This window comes from Anser anser (assembly GCF_964211835.1).
Source record: "Anser anser genome assembly, chromosome: 3".
Classification (NCBI taxonomy): Eukaryota; Metazoa; Chordata; class Aves; order Anseriformes; family Anatidae; genus Anser; species Anser anser.
This window is the reverse complement of record NC_139722.1, coordinates 40,460,979-40,478,406: the sequence shown is the minus strand read 5'-3', so window position 1 is coordinate 40,478,406 and position 17,428 is coordinate 40,460,979. Positions and strand designations below refer to the sequence as shown.

Sequence of the window (17,428 nt, the reverse complement as noted above, 5' to 3'; positions counted from 1 at the left end):
AAAGCGGGGAGCGCCCCGCCCCCTTCCCCTCCTCGGGACCTAGCACTGGGGTGGGGGGGGAGAGCCTACATCTCCCGGCGTGCAACGCGCCGCACGTCTCGCCCGGCAGCGGGCAGCGGCGCGGCGCGGCGCATGCCGGGAGGCGTAGTTCGGCGCGCGGCGGTGGGCGGTGATTCCCCTCCCCGACACGTGACGTCGCGGCCGGATGACGTCACGGAGCAGAGGAAGCGCGCCGCTCCGCGCCACACGTGGCTGCCGCCGGTAGCTGCGCACGACCCCCCCCCCTCCCTTCCCCCCCGTGCCGTTACCCCCCCCCCCCCCCCCCAACAACAACAAGATGGCGGCGCTGCGGCTGCCCCTGGCCCAGCCCCTGCAGCTGCTGGCGGGCAGGAGCGAGAAGAGCGGCGCCGAGCTCGGCAGGTTCCTGGCGAAGCCGGTGAGTGCTGCCGTGACCCCCCCGGACCCCCCTTCCCCCTCCTATTTCCCCCATTTCCCCCCCTCACGACCCCCATTTCCCCCCCTCACGACCCCCATTTTACCCCCTCTCCCCCCCTTTCCCCGCCGCGCCGCCATTTCGTGGCACCGGCTTTCCCAGCGCAGCACCCCTGAGGCAGCGAAATTTTGGGAGGGGGGGGTTGTGACGGCTTCGTTGTCCCCCGCCCCCGGCCGCCCGCTGTCCCTTTGCCCCTGGGGTGGGAAGGGGGGGGGGGTCTGCTGGGGGTTTGGTCCTTTCTGGGCACGGCGGTGCGGCGAAAACATCCTCGCTGCGTGGGGTTTTGTGCGAGCTGCGCGTCTGGCGTGTGGGAGAGGCGAGGCTCTGCTCCGTTGTGCCTGTGGAGCACCTGAAGGTGTTACAGCCAGATACCGGCACGTCAGGCATCGTGCTGCTAGTCCTCGTCACGATACAGCTTTTGAGGCCCCTAGGTTCTCTGCGCTTTAGGACTCCTTGTTTTCTTCAAGGCCACGTTTTCTTTCCAGTGTTGAGAAAATGACCCAGCTGTTTGAAGGGGGAAAGCTGAAGTTACCACGTTTTTTCAGAATATTGGCTTTTTCACTTCAAGCTGCTGTCTCCTGGTTACAGCTGGGGAAAACTTTCATATTGCTAATCGAGGTTCTCCATCGGTAGGCAGGTGCCTTTTCCTTCTTCCCCTGCAAATCATGGGATCAGAGTAGAGTTAACTCAAGAATGTATTCATTCCTGTATTTGAGCATTTGTGCTAGGTGGTGGAAAGGTGCTGAGCAGGGTGACCCAGAGCCACCGAGCTCTGACACTGCGAAAGGGGCTGTGCCCTCTGGCAACAGCTGGGAGGGAGGCGCTTCGGGTTTAAATGTCTCGACAGCTGGAAATTGGTGAAGACTGATTATCTGCAGAGCTTCCGGAACAACGGCGTGTTCTTTTGAAAACCAAATTGCTATTTTCAAGCTTTAAAGCTACGTATTTAGTTGTATGTTAGTCTTGTTTTGCTACAAAACAACTAGAGGCTCCTGTTATTTTTACCTGGTTTTCTTACCAGTTGCTTTGTATGTAACTTAGCTCCAGATTTCCAGAATGTGTGTTTTCTCTTAACTATGTTTTCCTGTCGTCTTATTTACTCCATATTCTACAAATTGTTCCTAACAGAACTTGCCTACAACCTAAGTAAGGAATAATCTTTTGAGATTTGTACTAAGATGCTCTTCGTGTGGTGACGGAAGGTTGTCCTTTAGTACGTAGCAGAAATAGAGCCTTTTATGTAGAATATTAATATGTCACTAACTCTGCAAAGGTACAGCAAATTTCTGTGCTCTTAATGAGGAAAATGGGACAAAAAGTTCTCTAGGACAGCCTTCATTTGTTTCTTTCTATCTAATTAAAGCAAACTGTCTAAGCAGTAGGTTGTAAGTGGAAGGATTTGTGTGCTGAAGTTTTTCAGAAATAGAACTTCAGTTTTTGTAGATATCAGTGGTTTATTCATACGTACTGACACTGCTCTAGTAACTATGTATTGCGTTGCATCGCTTCAAAAGCTTGTAAGTAAACTTCCAAAAAAAAAATTAAGTCACAATGTTAAATTTTTTTACATGCAATCTGTTCCATTAGCACAGCTGCAGTAATGGTTTGGTATTTTACTGTGGCAGATACAAATTTAGAGTGGCATATGGGTATACCATCGAGGACTGTGCTTTTGGTTTGGTGCAGTACCAGTGATTTATTTAAATCCAGAACGCCTTCATATGTAGAATTGGAAATGCAGATTGTGTGCAAATGTGCACGCTTCTGGCTCTCTGTGATGGTGTGATTTTGGTAGAGTTGTTCATTAATATGAAAGGTAAAAAACTCATAGGAAGGGAACTTAATGAAAAAATATCCTTATCCTTTTCTGTCCTTCACATCCCTCACAGTTTTAAGCGCTGTGCATATACTGAAAGATAAAAATTAATGAACAGACCCTTTAGGGTGTCTCCGGTGCTTAGTCTACGGACCCGTCTGAAGGGCACCAGGGATCTCTCGGGCACTCTGTTCCGCATCTCCCGTTCCAGTCTGTTGCTGTTTTGGCTGGCCGTCCTTCGTTTTGCCTTTCTCTTTTTCTGTGTGAAAGTGAAACCTATTTTAATAATAGTTCCAAACTTGTATTTATAGTCCTCTACTCTTAGTATTTTATAGCAAAAAGTACCTTTTTTTCTTAAAAAAAGAAAAAAAAAGTTACTCACTGTATGTCAGAAAAACGTCCTGATGTCCTGACAGCTAAGGCAGGCTGTTTTTTCCTAAAATGTGGTTCAGCTTTTTGTTTGAAAGTTTAATTAAGCTTTAAGATGTAACTCTCGAAGATGTAACCCTATAAGTAAGGGAAGGTACGTTGCATTTGTCTCAGCGTGTATTCTCATGTCTTATTTCTGGTGGTTTTTTGTGCGTGGCAATCTGTGCTGACTGCACAGCGCTGGAGGAGGAAGTTCTCTCTGGTTTTGCAGGTAGCTGAAGTTAGCACCCTCTTCTTGTGAGACTGTGTATTCCACCTGCCATTTATTTATGCATTGTTTTTGAGGCATGTGGGTTAGAGGAGTGCAGGTTCCTGCTTTCCTTTATCTTGCTGACCTGGAGAGCTGCCAAAATAAGTGGTCCAGCTCTGTTTTCTCTTGGCCTATATCCACATCTCTCTGTTGCTCCTCTTATCCCGGATCTAGCAAGCGTGCTAATGCAGAAAATCCCTTCAATTTTCTCTCCCAGTGGAAGACTTTGGCAGGGGGATTAGGTTGGATCTTCTTGCCAAACGTACTGCTGTGCAGTCAGGTCACTAGACCTGACCTGAGGGAACGTGGTTCTGCGTTGGCAGGGAAGAGGGACTTAAATGTGCAGCCCCCTGCCCCCATGTCAGAAGAGTCCCAGGGTTAAACCTGTGCAGTGTGACTGGGGGGACTCCTGCAAGCTGTCATCAGGGATGTGGCTTTCCTGGGGACTCGGGTTGCACCTTGCTGTGATCTTTTCCCTTCTGAATCTGGGGTTTTGGACTCAGCTAGTTCTTAATAAAGGCTTCTTGTGAGTGCTGACTGAATGTGCTGTGCAGGTTGACGTGCTGCTGGAGGAGCAGTCAGAGTCTTGTTTAATTCCAGCTCTCAGTCCTAGCTGGGCTTCTCTTTATTGCCTCTTTCGGTAATATTACGTGACACGTGCATTTGTTGGGTATTTGGAGGGTCAGGCCTTCGCGATGCTTTCTTGTATCAGCTGTTTGGGACTGCGGGCACAGATCTGCTGTCCTGGATTTGAACACTGACGTTAAACGCTTTCCGATCAGCTGTCCTTTGCTACTGACTAAAAAAGTTGTGTATTTCAGGAAATCAGTGGTAGCTAAAATTCCTCTCTCACAGTATTACTCTTTTCCAAAAGGTTTTTGATTTAAATTCTGAGAGGCTCTGAAATCCAGCAGACAGTCTCTTTGTGGAATGAGAATTTTTCCACTGTGATCAGGTTTTTGATCAGTTTTATATGTCCTAAGGGTACTGTACAGAATGATTTAAAATTGCTTGCTCTCACAAAATTGCTAATGGATTTGGTGCAGGGTAGTCATGTAACTACAGAACGTTACTGAATCAGACCGGTTCATTTACAGTTTATTTACTGTTTTAGTGTTATTTGTTCCTTTTATTTGTTACTGAAAGCTCTGGTTAATAAATTAAGCACCCTGTTGGTACCTCATGTGGGTAGCCAAAGATGTATTTGATTTGGAAACTGAAGGTAATTTTTATTTTTTACCGTGAAGTTTATCTTCTATTCTTTTGAGCCATGTTCCTTTTAACAGCTTGTCAGTCCCTTTGCCACTCAAAATCTGATCCCCAGTAATGAACAGCTTCTTGCTTGCTCTGTGATGAACGCAGACCTTCGGCTCTGTTTTAAACGTCACTTACTTTTGATGCTGCTATGATAGGTCAGAGGAAGATAAGCCTATGTCTTTTCAGAAAAATAAACACAGCATGTTTAAAAAAAACAAACAATAAACCTTGTGATTAATGTGGTCATTTTAATGTGTATGATGTATACTGCAGCTTCCCTGACTTAAAACTGTGCTGAATGAGGGATTGTCTTTTTTCAAATTCAGGAGGAGATGCGAAGAACTTGAACAAGTGTATACATGCTCTAAAAAGATGTCAGTGGTGGTATAACCATAGGAGGGCACCTTTCAAAAGCGGTGTGCAGGACCTCTGATAACAAGGAAACCATCCCTGCATGGCCACAGGTTTTACACAGATAGCAAAAGCCTGGGCAAGGCAGAAATTGACAGCACATCTAGCTAAAATGTCACCACGTGAATTGTAGAATGTTTCTGTAGGAGTTCAGTAAGTGACTATTATGTTTGGAAAGCTACCTTGCCTGGTTGTGTTTACTGCTGTTTGCCAGGAAACAAAATCATCTTGATGGGATGAGTGCTTGCCTGGTCAGTGAGGAAGGGGAGAGTGGAGGGTCAAAGTTAGGAGCAAAGCAACTGTAGTGCAAATCTTTAATCCTGATTTTTCACAAATCAGAATTACATGCACTGAACATCATGGGAGTGGAACGGTGCTTACGTAATAACATGAGGTCAAAGACCAAAGACGAGCTTAAAGGCAGCAAAAATTGCCTGTGCCTTGTCAGTAACAAAGTTAGGAAGATTGTGTTTCCTTGTGTGGGGTGGTGATTTATTTTTCCCTACAACAGATCAGAATCTGTTCTGCGTATATTCTAAAGCCTAATGTTTTGTTTTGCACTAAGGGACTGCTCTTATAGAAAAGTAAGAAAAATGAAAAAAAAAATCTCAACTTCAAAACTGTAAATACATGCTTCTTGTCATTATTCACCATAATTACATCTGATATGGAAGTAACAGCTCAATTGTTTTGAAAACTTGAATTTATAATTCTTTGTAATTCCTATTTATTGTTATTCTTCATATCATATGTTCTGTTTCCCTTGTTTCTTAAACTATGGAGAGCTGTATCGAGTAAGTACTGTGAATTTTGCCTCTTCCCCCTTTTTTTTTTCTGGAAGATTTGTTCCTGTAAAATTCACTGTGAATCCCGCATGAATTGTTCTGAAGTTAAAAGTCTAAATCATTCCATGTTTAACCTGTTCCTACCTTCCTTTCCTCTAGACTTGGACTCAGCAGGACCGGCAGTGCATCCTGGATACTTTAGCGCAGTTATTACTGGATAAAGAATGTACTCTATTAATTGGCCGTCAGCTTCGACCAATCTTGTTGGATTTGCTGGAACGAAATGCAGAAGCCATTAAAGCTGGTGGCCAAATCAACCATGATCGGCATGAAAGGCTGTGTGTAGCCATGAGCAAGCTGGTTGCTGACCACCCGGATGTTTTGCCGTAAGTAGCGCAGAGTCGCTTTGTGCGGTGTTTGAATTTACGGAGTGCGTGCACGTCAGTGTTTGCTGGTGATGAGGCAGTGTTACAGTGCTTTGGATTGTCTCCCACAGTAACAAAGGTCTTTTCAATTGAAAGAATTACCCAGAAAGCACAAGTCTTAAACACAGCTTATTTAAACTGTTTGATAATATCTAATGTGATTTTCATCATTATTCGATCAGAGTGAAAGCAAAACAACAGCTGGCTTGAAAACTGCCAACAACCAAAATGTCTGTATCTTATATTAGACCTGTAGGCCAGTAGAATACAAAGTTGTTTAAGTGGAAATCAGTATTACTTTCTCAGTAAACAAGAGAAATCAAAGGGATTTCACCAAAAAAAATGCTTCTCCTTGTTAATCAAATAATGATCTCTAATAAGGTGAAGTATCTGTTGACAGCTGATTGCTAAACTGGTTATCTTTCTCAGGCATGGACAAAGTCAAACACAAACCTCAATTCAAGCTATGCCATCAATTAATGTTTCCGGACCTCTGAAATAAAACATTAGTGGCTATTTTCTTCTGCTCTGGCTTAGATATCTGTGTTCCATCACTCTCTCTTTCTTTCTCTTTCATATGAAGATTTGCTTTAAGATATTTTAAGAACACAGCACCAGTTTTTCAGAGGCTTTTTCTGGAGAGCTCAGATGCAAACACAGTCCGATATGGGCGCAGACGAATGAAGTTACGTGACCTCATGGAAGCAGCTTATAGGTTTTTACAGAAGGAACAGTCAATTTTCCGGGAATTATGGGACTGGAGCGTATGTATTCCACTCCTAAGGAGTCACGACACGTTAGTCCGTTGGTAAGTTTCTCTACTGAGAAGACATGCCTATATCTTGAATTGTATTGAAGTGTTTGTGTGCAAAGAGAAAAGATCCAGACAATACCAGAAAAATCTGTGACAATGGTATCTGTATGTATTCTTTTATCTGTTGTAAGCTGTGGTGATCTGTCAGGTTAGTTCTCAGGCACATTTCAAGCTCTGGATTTTTACAGTCTGGATAATCTTTTAAAATAACTGGAGTTTACCAAAGTTGGATTCATGAGAAGTGGTGAATTTGGTGAAACATCACTTCTGTACTGTTGGAAGAAGAAAAGATTGTGTTAGTAACTCATTATTTTAAACTAAGATACTTAATTCAGGAAGGACAGGAAGAAGAGTACTGTCAAGTATATCAGCCAGGATGACGTGAGTTTAGATATTCTTAGAAAAAGAAATAGGATGACTAATTTGGCTGGAATGGATTTTCCTGGTATTCAGGTAATAATCTGAAGTGAATGAGCAGACTTGTAAATTTTGTCCTGAACCAATCTTCTGGGAGCACTCTACCACCCTGCCCCTGCACCCCTTCCCTCTAACCTTCCCAAGCTCATTGAAAGCTTTGTTCTTGGAAGGTAAAAGCAGTGATATAATAAATGAAAATTATATTTATGATCTCTATTAAATTTTCTCGTATTGCGAGACAGCTTGGCTTTATGAAGCCAAGACTTGGAATTTGTTTGCTTCTTTCGGCACCGAGTCTTGAGTTCAGTGTATTAAGGTTATTTTAGACATATCATGAAAGAACAGAAAATGGCAGGAGAAGAAAAATCAGGCAAAACTTGGTTTTCATTGTCTTACACGTTTACTTTCATTTATTTGGGAAAGTGCTGTTTTTTACTGTATTTCTGTTGAATGTTCAGTCTTTCAGAGGAAAGCTAGCAAGTTGGTGTGTTAATGATACAGTATGCCATGACATAATTGCTTTTCTCTAGAAAAATCTCAGAAAGATCTTTTTTTTAAAAAAAAGATTAATACTACTAATTTTAAGCATACCAATTTCTGCAGAGAAAGTTTTCTGTATGTTTTTCCAAAACTGGTATTTTGATTTGCAAGTGACAGTTGTCAAACTAAAATTCTTAAGACTGTTTTGACATGTTTTGTTTTAAAATAAAATTTTTAGGTATACTTCAAACTGTCTTGCTCTGGTTACATGCATGAATGATGAACATAAATTGTCTTTCCTGAAGAAGATCTTCAATCCTGAGGAGCTGATGCATTTCAGGCTGAAGTAAGAACTCTTTAAATATTGAACACTGCTTGTTTTTTGTGGATGGTTTTCAGCTGAATTAATAAACATGGATATGGATTTGACAGGCTACTAGAAGAATCTCAAGTGCAGAATGTGGAACAAGCCCTTGTTTTGGCCAATCCAGACTCCTCATTTTGGCAAAAGGAGAAAGAAGTGCAATATAAACAAGGACATGTTGTATCAGATGACCTGTCTGCAAGTGTAGTAGCTGTATGTGGTATTGTGCTGCCTAGACTACAGCTTGTTTCTGAAGAGCAGCAGGTATGTAACCAAGGGTTAAGTTTGTACCTTTTTTTCAAGGATCCCTAAATGCTGTGAGCTGACTTTAACTTTATTCCTGCTTAAATGATACTGAAGTGGGTAATTTTTATCTCCTTTAATGTGTGCTGTAATCTAGTGATGTATAATACTGGCACTGCGTAGAAGGTGGAATGGCAGTGGAATGAAGCAGTGAATATATATATAGTCCTGTTCATTTAATTTTGTTTATAACAGTTCTTAAGAACATGCTATAAGAGAATAGTCAGCCTTGTATAGTGTCTCCATTCCAAGTTACCCACAGCTGAGTAAAGCAAGGAGCTGATGTGGTTTTTACATGCATGAGGTAGTGTTTTGTGCTACATAGGGATCTTATCAACAGTCTTTTTTCAAAGTTCACACTTTAAAACACTGGCAAACAAGGCTGCTTATTACTCTACTAGAAGGCAGGGAAACGGGAGAAGAGGTAAGCAAGATCTTATTTTCTCCGCTTCACTGGAGTGAAGCATAACACAGAATGTAGTGCCTTACAGTTTTAGCAAGTTGATCGAATGCATAAATGTTTCAGTAAGTAACATCTTTTTAACCTATTTTCTGTTGAGATGCTATTCATCTCAAACTGTTCAGGTTCATCTTTGTAGCTGCAGTCAGTGTTCTTCACTGGTTTCATCACGTAGGCAAAATTTCAGCTCTTAATTAGCCTGAGTATTGCTATCTATTTTTGCAACACATCTACAAATGAATGACAAAGATGAAATAAAACTACCAATACTGAGAATTTCTTGAGTAGCAGAAGAATGAGAGCAGTTTCCTCCCAATTTTTCCATTTCCCCCCCTAACTTCTGTAACTTATTTTTTTTTAACTATAGCATTGACGATATGGTTTGGAATTCATTGCAGCAAGGGAAACTGAGCTGTGTAGCTAGGTTTTTATTTGCATGATAGTGTGTCATTGCTGCTGCAATTGTGCTGTCAGGGAACACAGATACTCTTAAAAACTAGCATTGTTACAGGAGAAATACATGAAACTATTTGAAATGAAGATCAAATGATCAAATTTTAAATACAAGAGATTCTATTTGGTTTCAGTGCCGTATATATTTTGATTTCTTCTTTGTGCCTTTTGGCAAAAAAGCACTAGTTTTTGTGCCATATGCTGATATTTTTACTCTCCTACAGTCACTAATATATTTGAGGCGTATCTGTCATATTGATAAATCACTGTTCAATAAAATGTATTCATTGCAACGTGAATAAAGCAAAAATTCTACCGAACTTATCTCCCCTGCCCTCCATGTATTGAGTTTAATGATCTTATTCTTTGGCCTGTGCAGAAAGAAAGAAATACAACATTTGAGTTTTTGTATTCATACGTGCATCATCTGAGTCTAATTGCTGTTTATTTTTTTCTGTGATTGAGATTCATTCTGATGACTTAATTTCATTTATTTTGCGAATTGTATTTGACTGATGTGAATGCAATGATTGAATAGTTACTATGTCTGTATTGTCAATGTAGTGTGAACTCTGGGAACAAATTATACGTATACTATATTAAATGTTTCACCTATAATAGGTTTTTGATAAAAATCACTTTTAATATCACAGAATCGTCTAGGTTGGAAGAGACCTCCAAGATCACCTAGTCCAACCTCTGACCTAACACTCACAAGTCCTCCACTAAGCTCAACATCTAAACGTCTCTTAAAGACCTCCAGGGATGGTGACTCAACCACCTCCCTGGGCAGCCCATTCCAATGCCAAACAACCCTTTCAGTAAAGAAGTTCTTCCTAATATCCACCCTAAACCTCCCCTTTAGCCCATTCCCCCTCGTCCTGTCACTAGGCACGTGGGAGAACAGACCAACCCCCACCTCGCTACAGCCTCCTTTAAGGTAACTGTAGAGAGCGATGAGGTCGCCCCTGAGCCTCCTCTTCTCCAGGCTGAACAATCCCAGCTCCCTCAGCGTCTCCTCATGAGACTTGTTCTCCAGACCCCTCACCAGCTTTGCCGCCCTTCTCTGGACTCTCTCGAGCACCTCCATGTCCTTCTTGTAGCGAGGGGCCCAAAACTGAACACAGTACTCGAGGTGCAGCCTCCCCAGAGCCGAGTACAGGGGGACAATCGCTTCTCTAGACCTGCTGGCCACACTGCTTCTTATACAAGCCAGGCTGCTGTTGGCCTTCTTGGCCACCTGAGCACACTGCAGGCTCATATTCAGCCGACTATCAACCAATACTCCCAGGTCCTTCTCTGCCAGGCAGCTTTCCAACCACTCATCTCCCAGCCTGTAGCTCTGCTTGGGGTTGTTGCGCCCCAGGTGCAGGACCCGGCACTTGGCCTTGTTGAACTTCATACAGCTGACCTCAGCCCATCAGTCCAGCCTATCCAGATCCTCCTGCAGAGCCTTCCTACTCTTGAGCAGATCAACACATGCACCTAACTTGGTGTCATCTGCAAACTTACTGAGGGTGCACTCGATCCCCTCATCGATAAAGATATTAAAGAGGACTGGCCCCAGTACCGAGCCCTGGGGGACTCCACTAGTGACCGGCCTCCAACTGGATTTGACTCCATTCACCACAACTCTCTGGGCCCGGCTATCCAGCCAGTTTTTAACCTAACGAAGCCTACGCCAGTCCAAGCCACGAGCAGCCAGTTTCTTGAGGAGAATGTTGTGGGAAATGGTGTCAAAAGCCTTACTGAAGTCAAGGTAGACCACATCCACAGCCTTTCCCTCATCCACTAAGCGTGTTACTTTGTCATAGAAGGAGATCAGGTTCGTCAAGCAGGACCTGCCTTTCATAAACCCATGCTGACTGGGCCCGATCGCCTGGTTGCCCTGCAAGTGCCGCGTGATGACCCTCAAGATAATCTGCTCCATGAGCTTTCCTGGCACTGAGGTCAAACTAATAGGCCTCTAGTTCCCCGGGTCTACCCTCTGACCCTTCTTGTAGATGGGCGTCACATTTGCTAGCCGCCAGTCGACTGGGACCTCCCCTGATAGCCAGGACTGCCGATAAATGATGGAAAGCGGCTCGGCCAGCTCCTCCGCCAGTTCTCTCAGTACCCTCGGGTGGATCCCATCTGGCCCCATTGACTTGCGTACATCCAAGTGCTGTAGCAGGTCGCCAACCATTTCCTTGTGGATAGTGAGGGCCACATCCTCTTCCCCATCCCCTTCCACCAGCTCAGGGTACTGGGTATCCAGAGAACAACTGGTTTTGCCACTGAAGACTGAGGCAAAGAAGGCATTAAGCACCTCAGCATTTTCCTTATCTCTCGTCACTAAGTTTCCCCCCGCATCCAGTAAAGGATTGAGATTCTCCTTAGTCCTCCTTTTTATGTTCATGTATTTGTAAAAACATTTTTTGTTATCTTTAACGGCAGTAGGCAGATTGAGCTCCAGATGAGCTTTGGCCTTTCTAATTTTGTCCCTGCACAGCCTCGCAACATCCTTATAGTCCTCCTGAGTGGCCCGCCCTCTTTTCCAAAGATTATAAACCCTCTTTTTTCTCCTGAGCTCAAGCCACAAATCTCTGTTCAGCCAGGCCGGTCGTCTTCCGCGCCGGCTCGTCTTTGGGCACGTGGGGATAGACCGCTCCTGAGCCATTAAGATTTCCTTCTTGAAGAGTGCCCAGCCTTCCTGGACTCCTCTGCCCTTCAGAACCACCTCCCAAGGGACTCTGCCAACCAGTGTCCTGAACAGCTCAAAGTCTGCCCTCTGGAAGCCCGAGACAGCGGTTTTACTGATCCCCTTCCTGACTTTGCTAAGAATAGAGAACTCTACCATTTCGTGGTCACTCTGCCCAAGACAGCTCCCAACCACCACATCTCCCACCAGTCCGTCACTGTTTGTGAACAGAAGGTCTAGCGGGGCACCTCCCCTGGTAGGCTCACTAACCAGCTGCGTCAGGAAGCCATCTTCCATGCTCTCCAGAAACCTCCTAGATTGCTTTCTCTGGGCTGTGTTGTGCTTCCAGGATATGTCTGGGAAGTTGAATTCCCCCATGAAAACAAGTGCTGACAATTTCACAACTTCTTCCAGCTGCCTGTAGAACTCCTCATCCGTCTCCTCATCCTGGTTCGGCGGTCTATAACAGACCCCCACCAGGACGCTTGCCTTGTTGGCCTTCCCGCTGATCCTAATCCATAGGGACTCAACCCTATCATTCCCAGCCTCAAGTTCCGCAACATCAAAACACTCTAATATAGAGAGCCACATCACCAATATCTGTCATTAAATACATTCTTTATAGTCCATAGCTCTAGAATCCTTTATTTTATTTGATGTGTGTTGACATATCTACCGGCCAAAATTTTCTAGTCATCATACTCGCTTTCCTAATTGTTCTGTGTTGTAAAAACTGATATTAAAAAAAAAAATAAGTGTAGTAACTCAAATTTTATGTTCCAACAGGAAAACACCAGCCATTTTGTTCTGGTTGAATCTGCCTGCACAAATCTTCAAAACCTTGCTATTGCTGTAGCATTTCAAAGTCCTGTTTTATTAGAAGGACCAATAGGATGCGGCAAAACTTCTTTAATTGAATATTTAGCAGCTGCTACAGGAAGAACAAAGCCTCCTCATATTTTAAAAGTCCAACTTGGGGATCAAACTGATAGTAAGGTAACTGATGAAATTGTTTTATGGTCCAATGATCAGACATTATTTTTACTTAAAGTATGGACTTGCTTTTCTAATGAGATGAAATTTAACTCTTCCCCTAAGGAGCTCACAGCCCCCAATTCTTTGTAGTACTGCTCTGGCTATTGATAAGAATAATGAAGCTTAACTGATTTTTCTTCAAATTTATGATGTAAATTCTGCACGTAATTGTGATGTACCTGATCCATTTTAAGTTATGTTTTGTCACTGTTTTTCCTATGTGGAAGAGCTCCACTGATTTTGTATTTTTTTAAAAAAAAAAAGCTTGACAAAAATTGATTTGAAAATGGTGGAAGCTGCTGCCAAAGGCTGTATGGACACTTTGATTTCCATGTGTAGATGGGTTGTTGTCAGTTTAATCTGATCCCAGTTATTTTTTGGTGAAGATAAAATGAAGTAAGACCCTATGAGGATGCTTGCAGTTATAGAATAGGGATCTAGCTTTACCTGTAGAAATATCTTCAACTCTGGTGTTAGCTTCACATTCTTTTGGATTTGTGTACTTGTGAGTTTGAGTTTATTAATATTGTTTGGCTCGATTTATATTTAGTTTTCTGAAGTGGTTGGTGTCTACTAGAAGTGTTCTCTGAAGGTTTTTATTAGCCATACAAAATCACCTTCTTTACTTGCATAGAACAGCTTACTTCACCATCTAACAGCTATTCTCCACAAGAGTATCTTTTCATATACATGAGTAAGACAGTCATTTAAAGAAAAAGTGATAAAGTTCAAGGTACAAAATGTGAAATACTGAAACCAGAAACTTGATTATTTAAGGAATGCTGAAATGTGAAAGTTACCACTTCACAGAAAGTAAAACTCGATTGGTTTTGTGTCTTTGAAATACTTTTTTGAGAACTTCTCTTATGTTAGCAGCTCAGAGCTGGTTAAGATGTAAGATACAGTGCAGTCTAGTGTGTTATGCTGTTGATTTCTGTTCATTAGTTTTGGTGGTACAACTCTGTAAATACACTTCCAATTATCTAGTTAGATACTGTGCTTCAGTTAGATTATCATATATATGGAGGGGTGAAACTTTTTCTTATTTAAAAAAAAGTGTAATGCTGGGCACATATTACTGGGATTATCAGATAAACTGTTTAATAATGTGCAGGCTATGTAAATGTTATTTGTATACCAACTTCGGTCATTTTCTTAAGGTTTTTACTCTGAATTACGAAAGCATGTAACAAACAAGTCTCTAATTTACTGATTGTTTCTGTCATAGACGCTGCTTGGTATGTATCGTTGTACAGATGTCCCAGGGGAGTTTGTATGGCAGCCTGGAACCTTGACACAAGCTGTTACCAAAGGTCACTGGATACTTCTGGAGGATATTGATTATGCTCCTCTGGATGTGGTACGTAGGTTCTTCACTGTAAAGTATTTGTCTTAAGACCCATACTATACTAGCAGTTTTTGGAGTCCAGTCGCCATGCGTTCTGCAGCAGCATGCTGAAAATACTTGTAACAGGGAGTTAAAAAAGATTTAACCAGGCTTTGTTCAGACACTGTTAGACTGTATTTGTTTTTGTCATCGTTTTAGAGCAGTCACGACATTGGCCCTGATGCAAGCCTTCAGTATGGGTATTTAAAGTGATTCTGATAATGAGCTATGTGTCTTTTAAATCACGTTTCAATATTTGAAAATGAATGTGGCCACAGACACTGCAGAATATTAGTCACTGTATTAGACCAATGTTGATAATAAGGTCTTCTAATGATTTTTTTGTCATTTTAGAAAATATTTTTTTTTCCGACTTGGATTGTGTTGTTCTATTAAGTCGTTATATAGATTTTAGCTGATTTCCTGTATTGAGCTCCAGAACTAGTACTTGTTGGACTGTCACTATTCCCCTTTGAAGTGATGGCTGCTGAAAGAACATCTCCACCAAGAATGATGTCATAGAGACACCAGGCCTGCTGGACATTTTGCAAAGAGTTTTCTTTCGTATCTGTTTTGTAAAGCATCCTTTATGTGACTGACAAACCTGACAGTTTGTTTATGGGATTCCACTCTTCCAAAGTATAGGGAGTTTACAAGAAAGCCAAGAAATGTTGCTTGTGTGTACTGGACAGTTTTTCATTGCCAGAGGGTTGTGCAGTTGTTTGCTTCTGTGGACTCAGTTCGTTGCACTCATCATAAGCATGCCCCTAGTAGTATCCTGCATTCATCTCACTTTTCCTTCAGGTCTCCCCTGCAGGCATCCTGTATTCTTTCTCCATATCAAAGTCTCCATGCTTCCCTTCCTCTGTGCCAAGGGAATGTTGTAGACCTCCCTCCCTTTTCTCATTCCACCATTATTACCGTCCTTCTGCGTGGAAGGATAGATTCTTTAAATCCATACCTAATTCTACTAGGGTGTAGCAGGCTATATAGTGAACAATGATAATGTTTTTGAATGAAGTCTTCTAAGAGGGTATTATCTTTGTTTGGGTAGAAAGAAAACAAACCTTCCAGCTCTTCTGAGAACAAAGTGTCTGGTAATTTGTTTGACAGCTCAAACACAACGGTGTTAGATTGGATGTAAAGTGTAAAGACTCATTTCCATTCTCTTACTAAATCTGAATGTAGGAGAAAAGAGGGAAACGTACCTGTGACTTTCATTGCTAAGTAAAATTAACTGTGAGTCTGTGATTGCTGTTAGTTTTACTTGAAAATGTAGTCTGCAGGAACAGCAGTTGATGAAAATGTGATTCTCAGTGGGGTGTGCTCTAGCATCGTGAGTGTGGATGGGTAAGATGTTTGTTTCACATACACACACACAGAGTTTTCTTTTTTTTTTTTTTTTTTTTTTATTCTCCAGATCTCTGTGCTGATTCCTCTTTTGGAAAAAAAGGAGTTGCTAATTCCTGGCCGTGGTGATTGCTTAAAAGTAGCACCAGGATTCCAGTTTTTTGCAACCAGGAGGTAGGCATATAAAATTAAATGAGCTTAATAGCACAGATCGTTTGATTTTTAAGTCAAAGGCAGTAAGTGCAAAGTACTTGGTCATGACTATTCTAGCAATTTCCAATTAACAAGTAGTAGAAGCTATGGACGCTATGAAAGGGACCTTTTCCATTTTAAAGCAACTTTATATTACTACTGGGTGGATCCAGTATTTGAAAAGTTACTTCAATGAGGTTAAAAGTATGAAGCTTGGGGCGGGGGGCACACCTACTAAACCAGCCCCTACCAAAACAAAATACCACTCTTAGCAGTTGCTGTGTGAAGAAGGTTTACGATCAATATGCACAAGGTGTCTTGATTTCTGCATGGTGTTTCTGATAGGCTTAACTTATTGTCAGTCATCTTTCTGCAAGTATCTCTAAGGAGATTTTGCACTAGAGGGGGGAAAACACAGTGATAAAAGAACAAATGATCTGGAGAGCAGAGAAAAGCAAGGTAGGGTGTCTGAAAGTACTGAATTCTTCAGTAAGATAACAATATGTATGTTCCTTTGTGTTACTTTAATTTAGAGTATTCAGTTGTGGTGGAGGTTGGTACAGACAGCAAAGCAGCCATGCCTCTCTTTTGGACAAGTATTGGACCAAAATACATCTGGATAACATGAGCAAAGTAGAACTCAAGGAGGTATGGTATGTCTTGCTCTATTGTGGTATGTGAATAATTGTTTTAGTTAAGGGTAGTAGATGGTTTCCAGTAATAAATTTGGTCCTTATTTTTCTCCCCAAGTTCAGCAGTACACCCTTATCACTTCAGATCTTGAAAATAAATGTTCTGGCTAATCTTAAAAATCAGTTTGGCAAGATAGTATCAGTACTGGTTTCTGGCCTGTACCTGTGAAAAGCTGATTTTGGTCAGCAAGCTTTAGCAGAAAGTTGAGCTGAAAGGAAATTATAGAAGAAAAATTAGCCTTGTATGTGTCTTAGCATGGTATATAGGCAACCTGAGTGCTCTAAGAAGTCCTTACAAAGAGGGATAGGAGGCAAGAACTTCTGTAGTTAAAGTTGCATCATCATGATTTGGGTTTAGATTGATTTTAGATTTGAGTTTACTTTAGGGTTGAATTTGCTTTTTGTTCTTCCTGTTTGTATTCGTGCAAAAGTATTAAATGAATTGGAGTAAAGTTGGGTTGGGAAAACTCTCCTTTGGTATCCATATCAGCATCATACAAGTCTCAATGACTTTTATTTGCTTCAGAAGAGAGACTACAAGAGGCTGGTTTTGTGCAGCTTGCTAGCTTGAGTGTCTGTTTCTGCTGAAGTTTGGGAGGCTGATGGTTTCATTCCAGTGATGAAGATTTTTTTTCCTCCCCCATTTTCAGGTTCTTCAGAGCAAATACCCCAACCTTGCTCATGTAACTGATCACTTGCTAGACATTTTCATTCACCTTACGGGTGACAAGTATCAGGCATCAGAAAACAGTGCTTCTGGCTCCAGCCGTGCGTCAGAAGATGCATCAGAATCAAGATCAGAAAATAAGAAACCAAATCTGGAAGGACGAGAACTATCTCTAAGGTTGTCTTTTCTTATATGTTTATTAGGAAGAAGTTTTGTCAGTTAGCTGTATAGAGCAGGAGATTGTCTTTTTCATTTTCCTCTTTTTTTC

The 17,428-nt window shown here is 42.0% G+C and overlaps 1 protein-coding gene across 2 annotated transcripts in view; it reads left to right on the top strand.

Annotated features, from left to right (window-relative positions):
• The first annotated feature begins 245 nt into the window (after nt 1–245).
• The window catches only part of MDN1 (midasin AAA ATPase 1), a 98,717-nt gene continuing 81,534 nt past the window's right edge, over nt 246–17,428 (top strand). For both annotated transcript variants that reach the window (XM_083831500.1, XM_083831499.1), the window contains exons 1-10: nt 246–436; nt 5,601–5,827; nt 6,450–6,674; nt 7,816–7,923; nt 8,010–8,205; nt 12,624–12,833; nt 14,101–14,232; nt 15,680–15,783; nt 16,335–16,449; nt 17,144–17,337. In XM_083831500.1, coding sequence (XP_083687626.1) covers nt 338–436; nt 5,601–5,827; nt 6,450–6,674; nt 7,816–7,923; nt 8,010–8,205; nt 12,624–12,833; nt 14,101–14,232; nt 15,680–15,783; nt 16,335–16,449; nt 17,144–17,337 — 1,610 coding nt within the window. In that variant the 5' untranslated portion in view covers nt 246–337. The remainder of the gene's footprint in view (nt 437–5,600; nt 5,828–6,449; nt 6,675–7,815; nt 7,924–8,009; nt 8,206–12,623; nt 12,834–14,100; nt 14,233–15,679; nt 15,784–16,334; nt 16,450–17,143; nt 17,338–17,428) is intronic.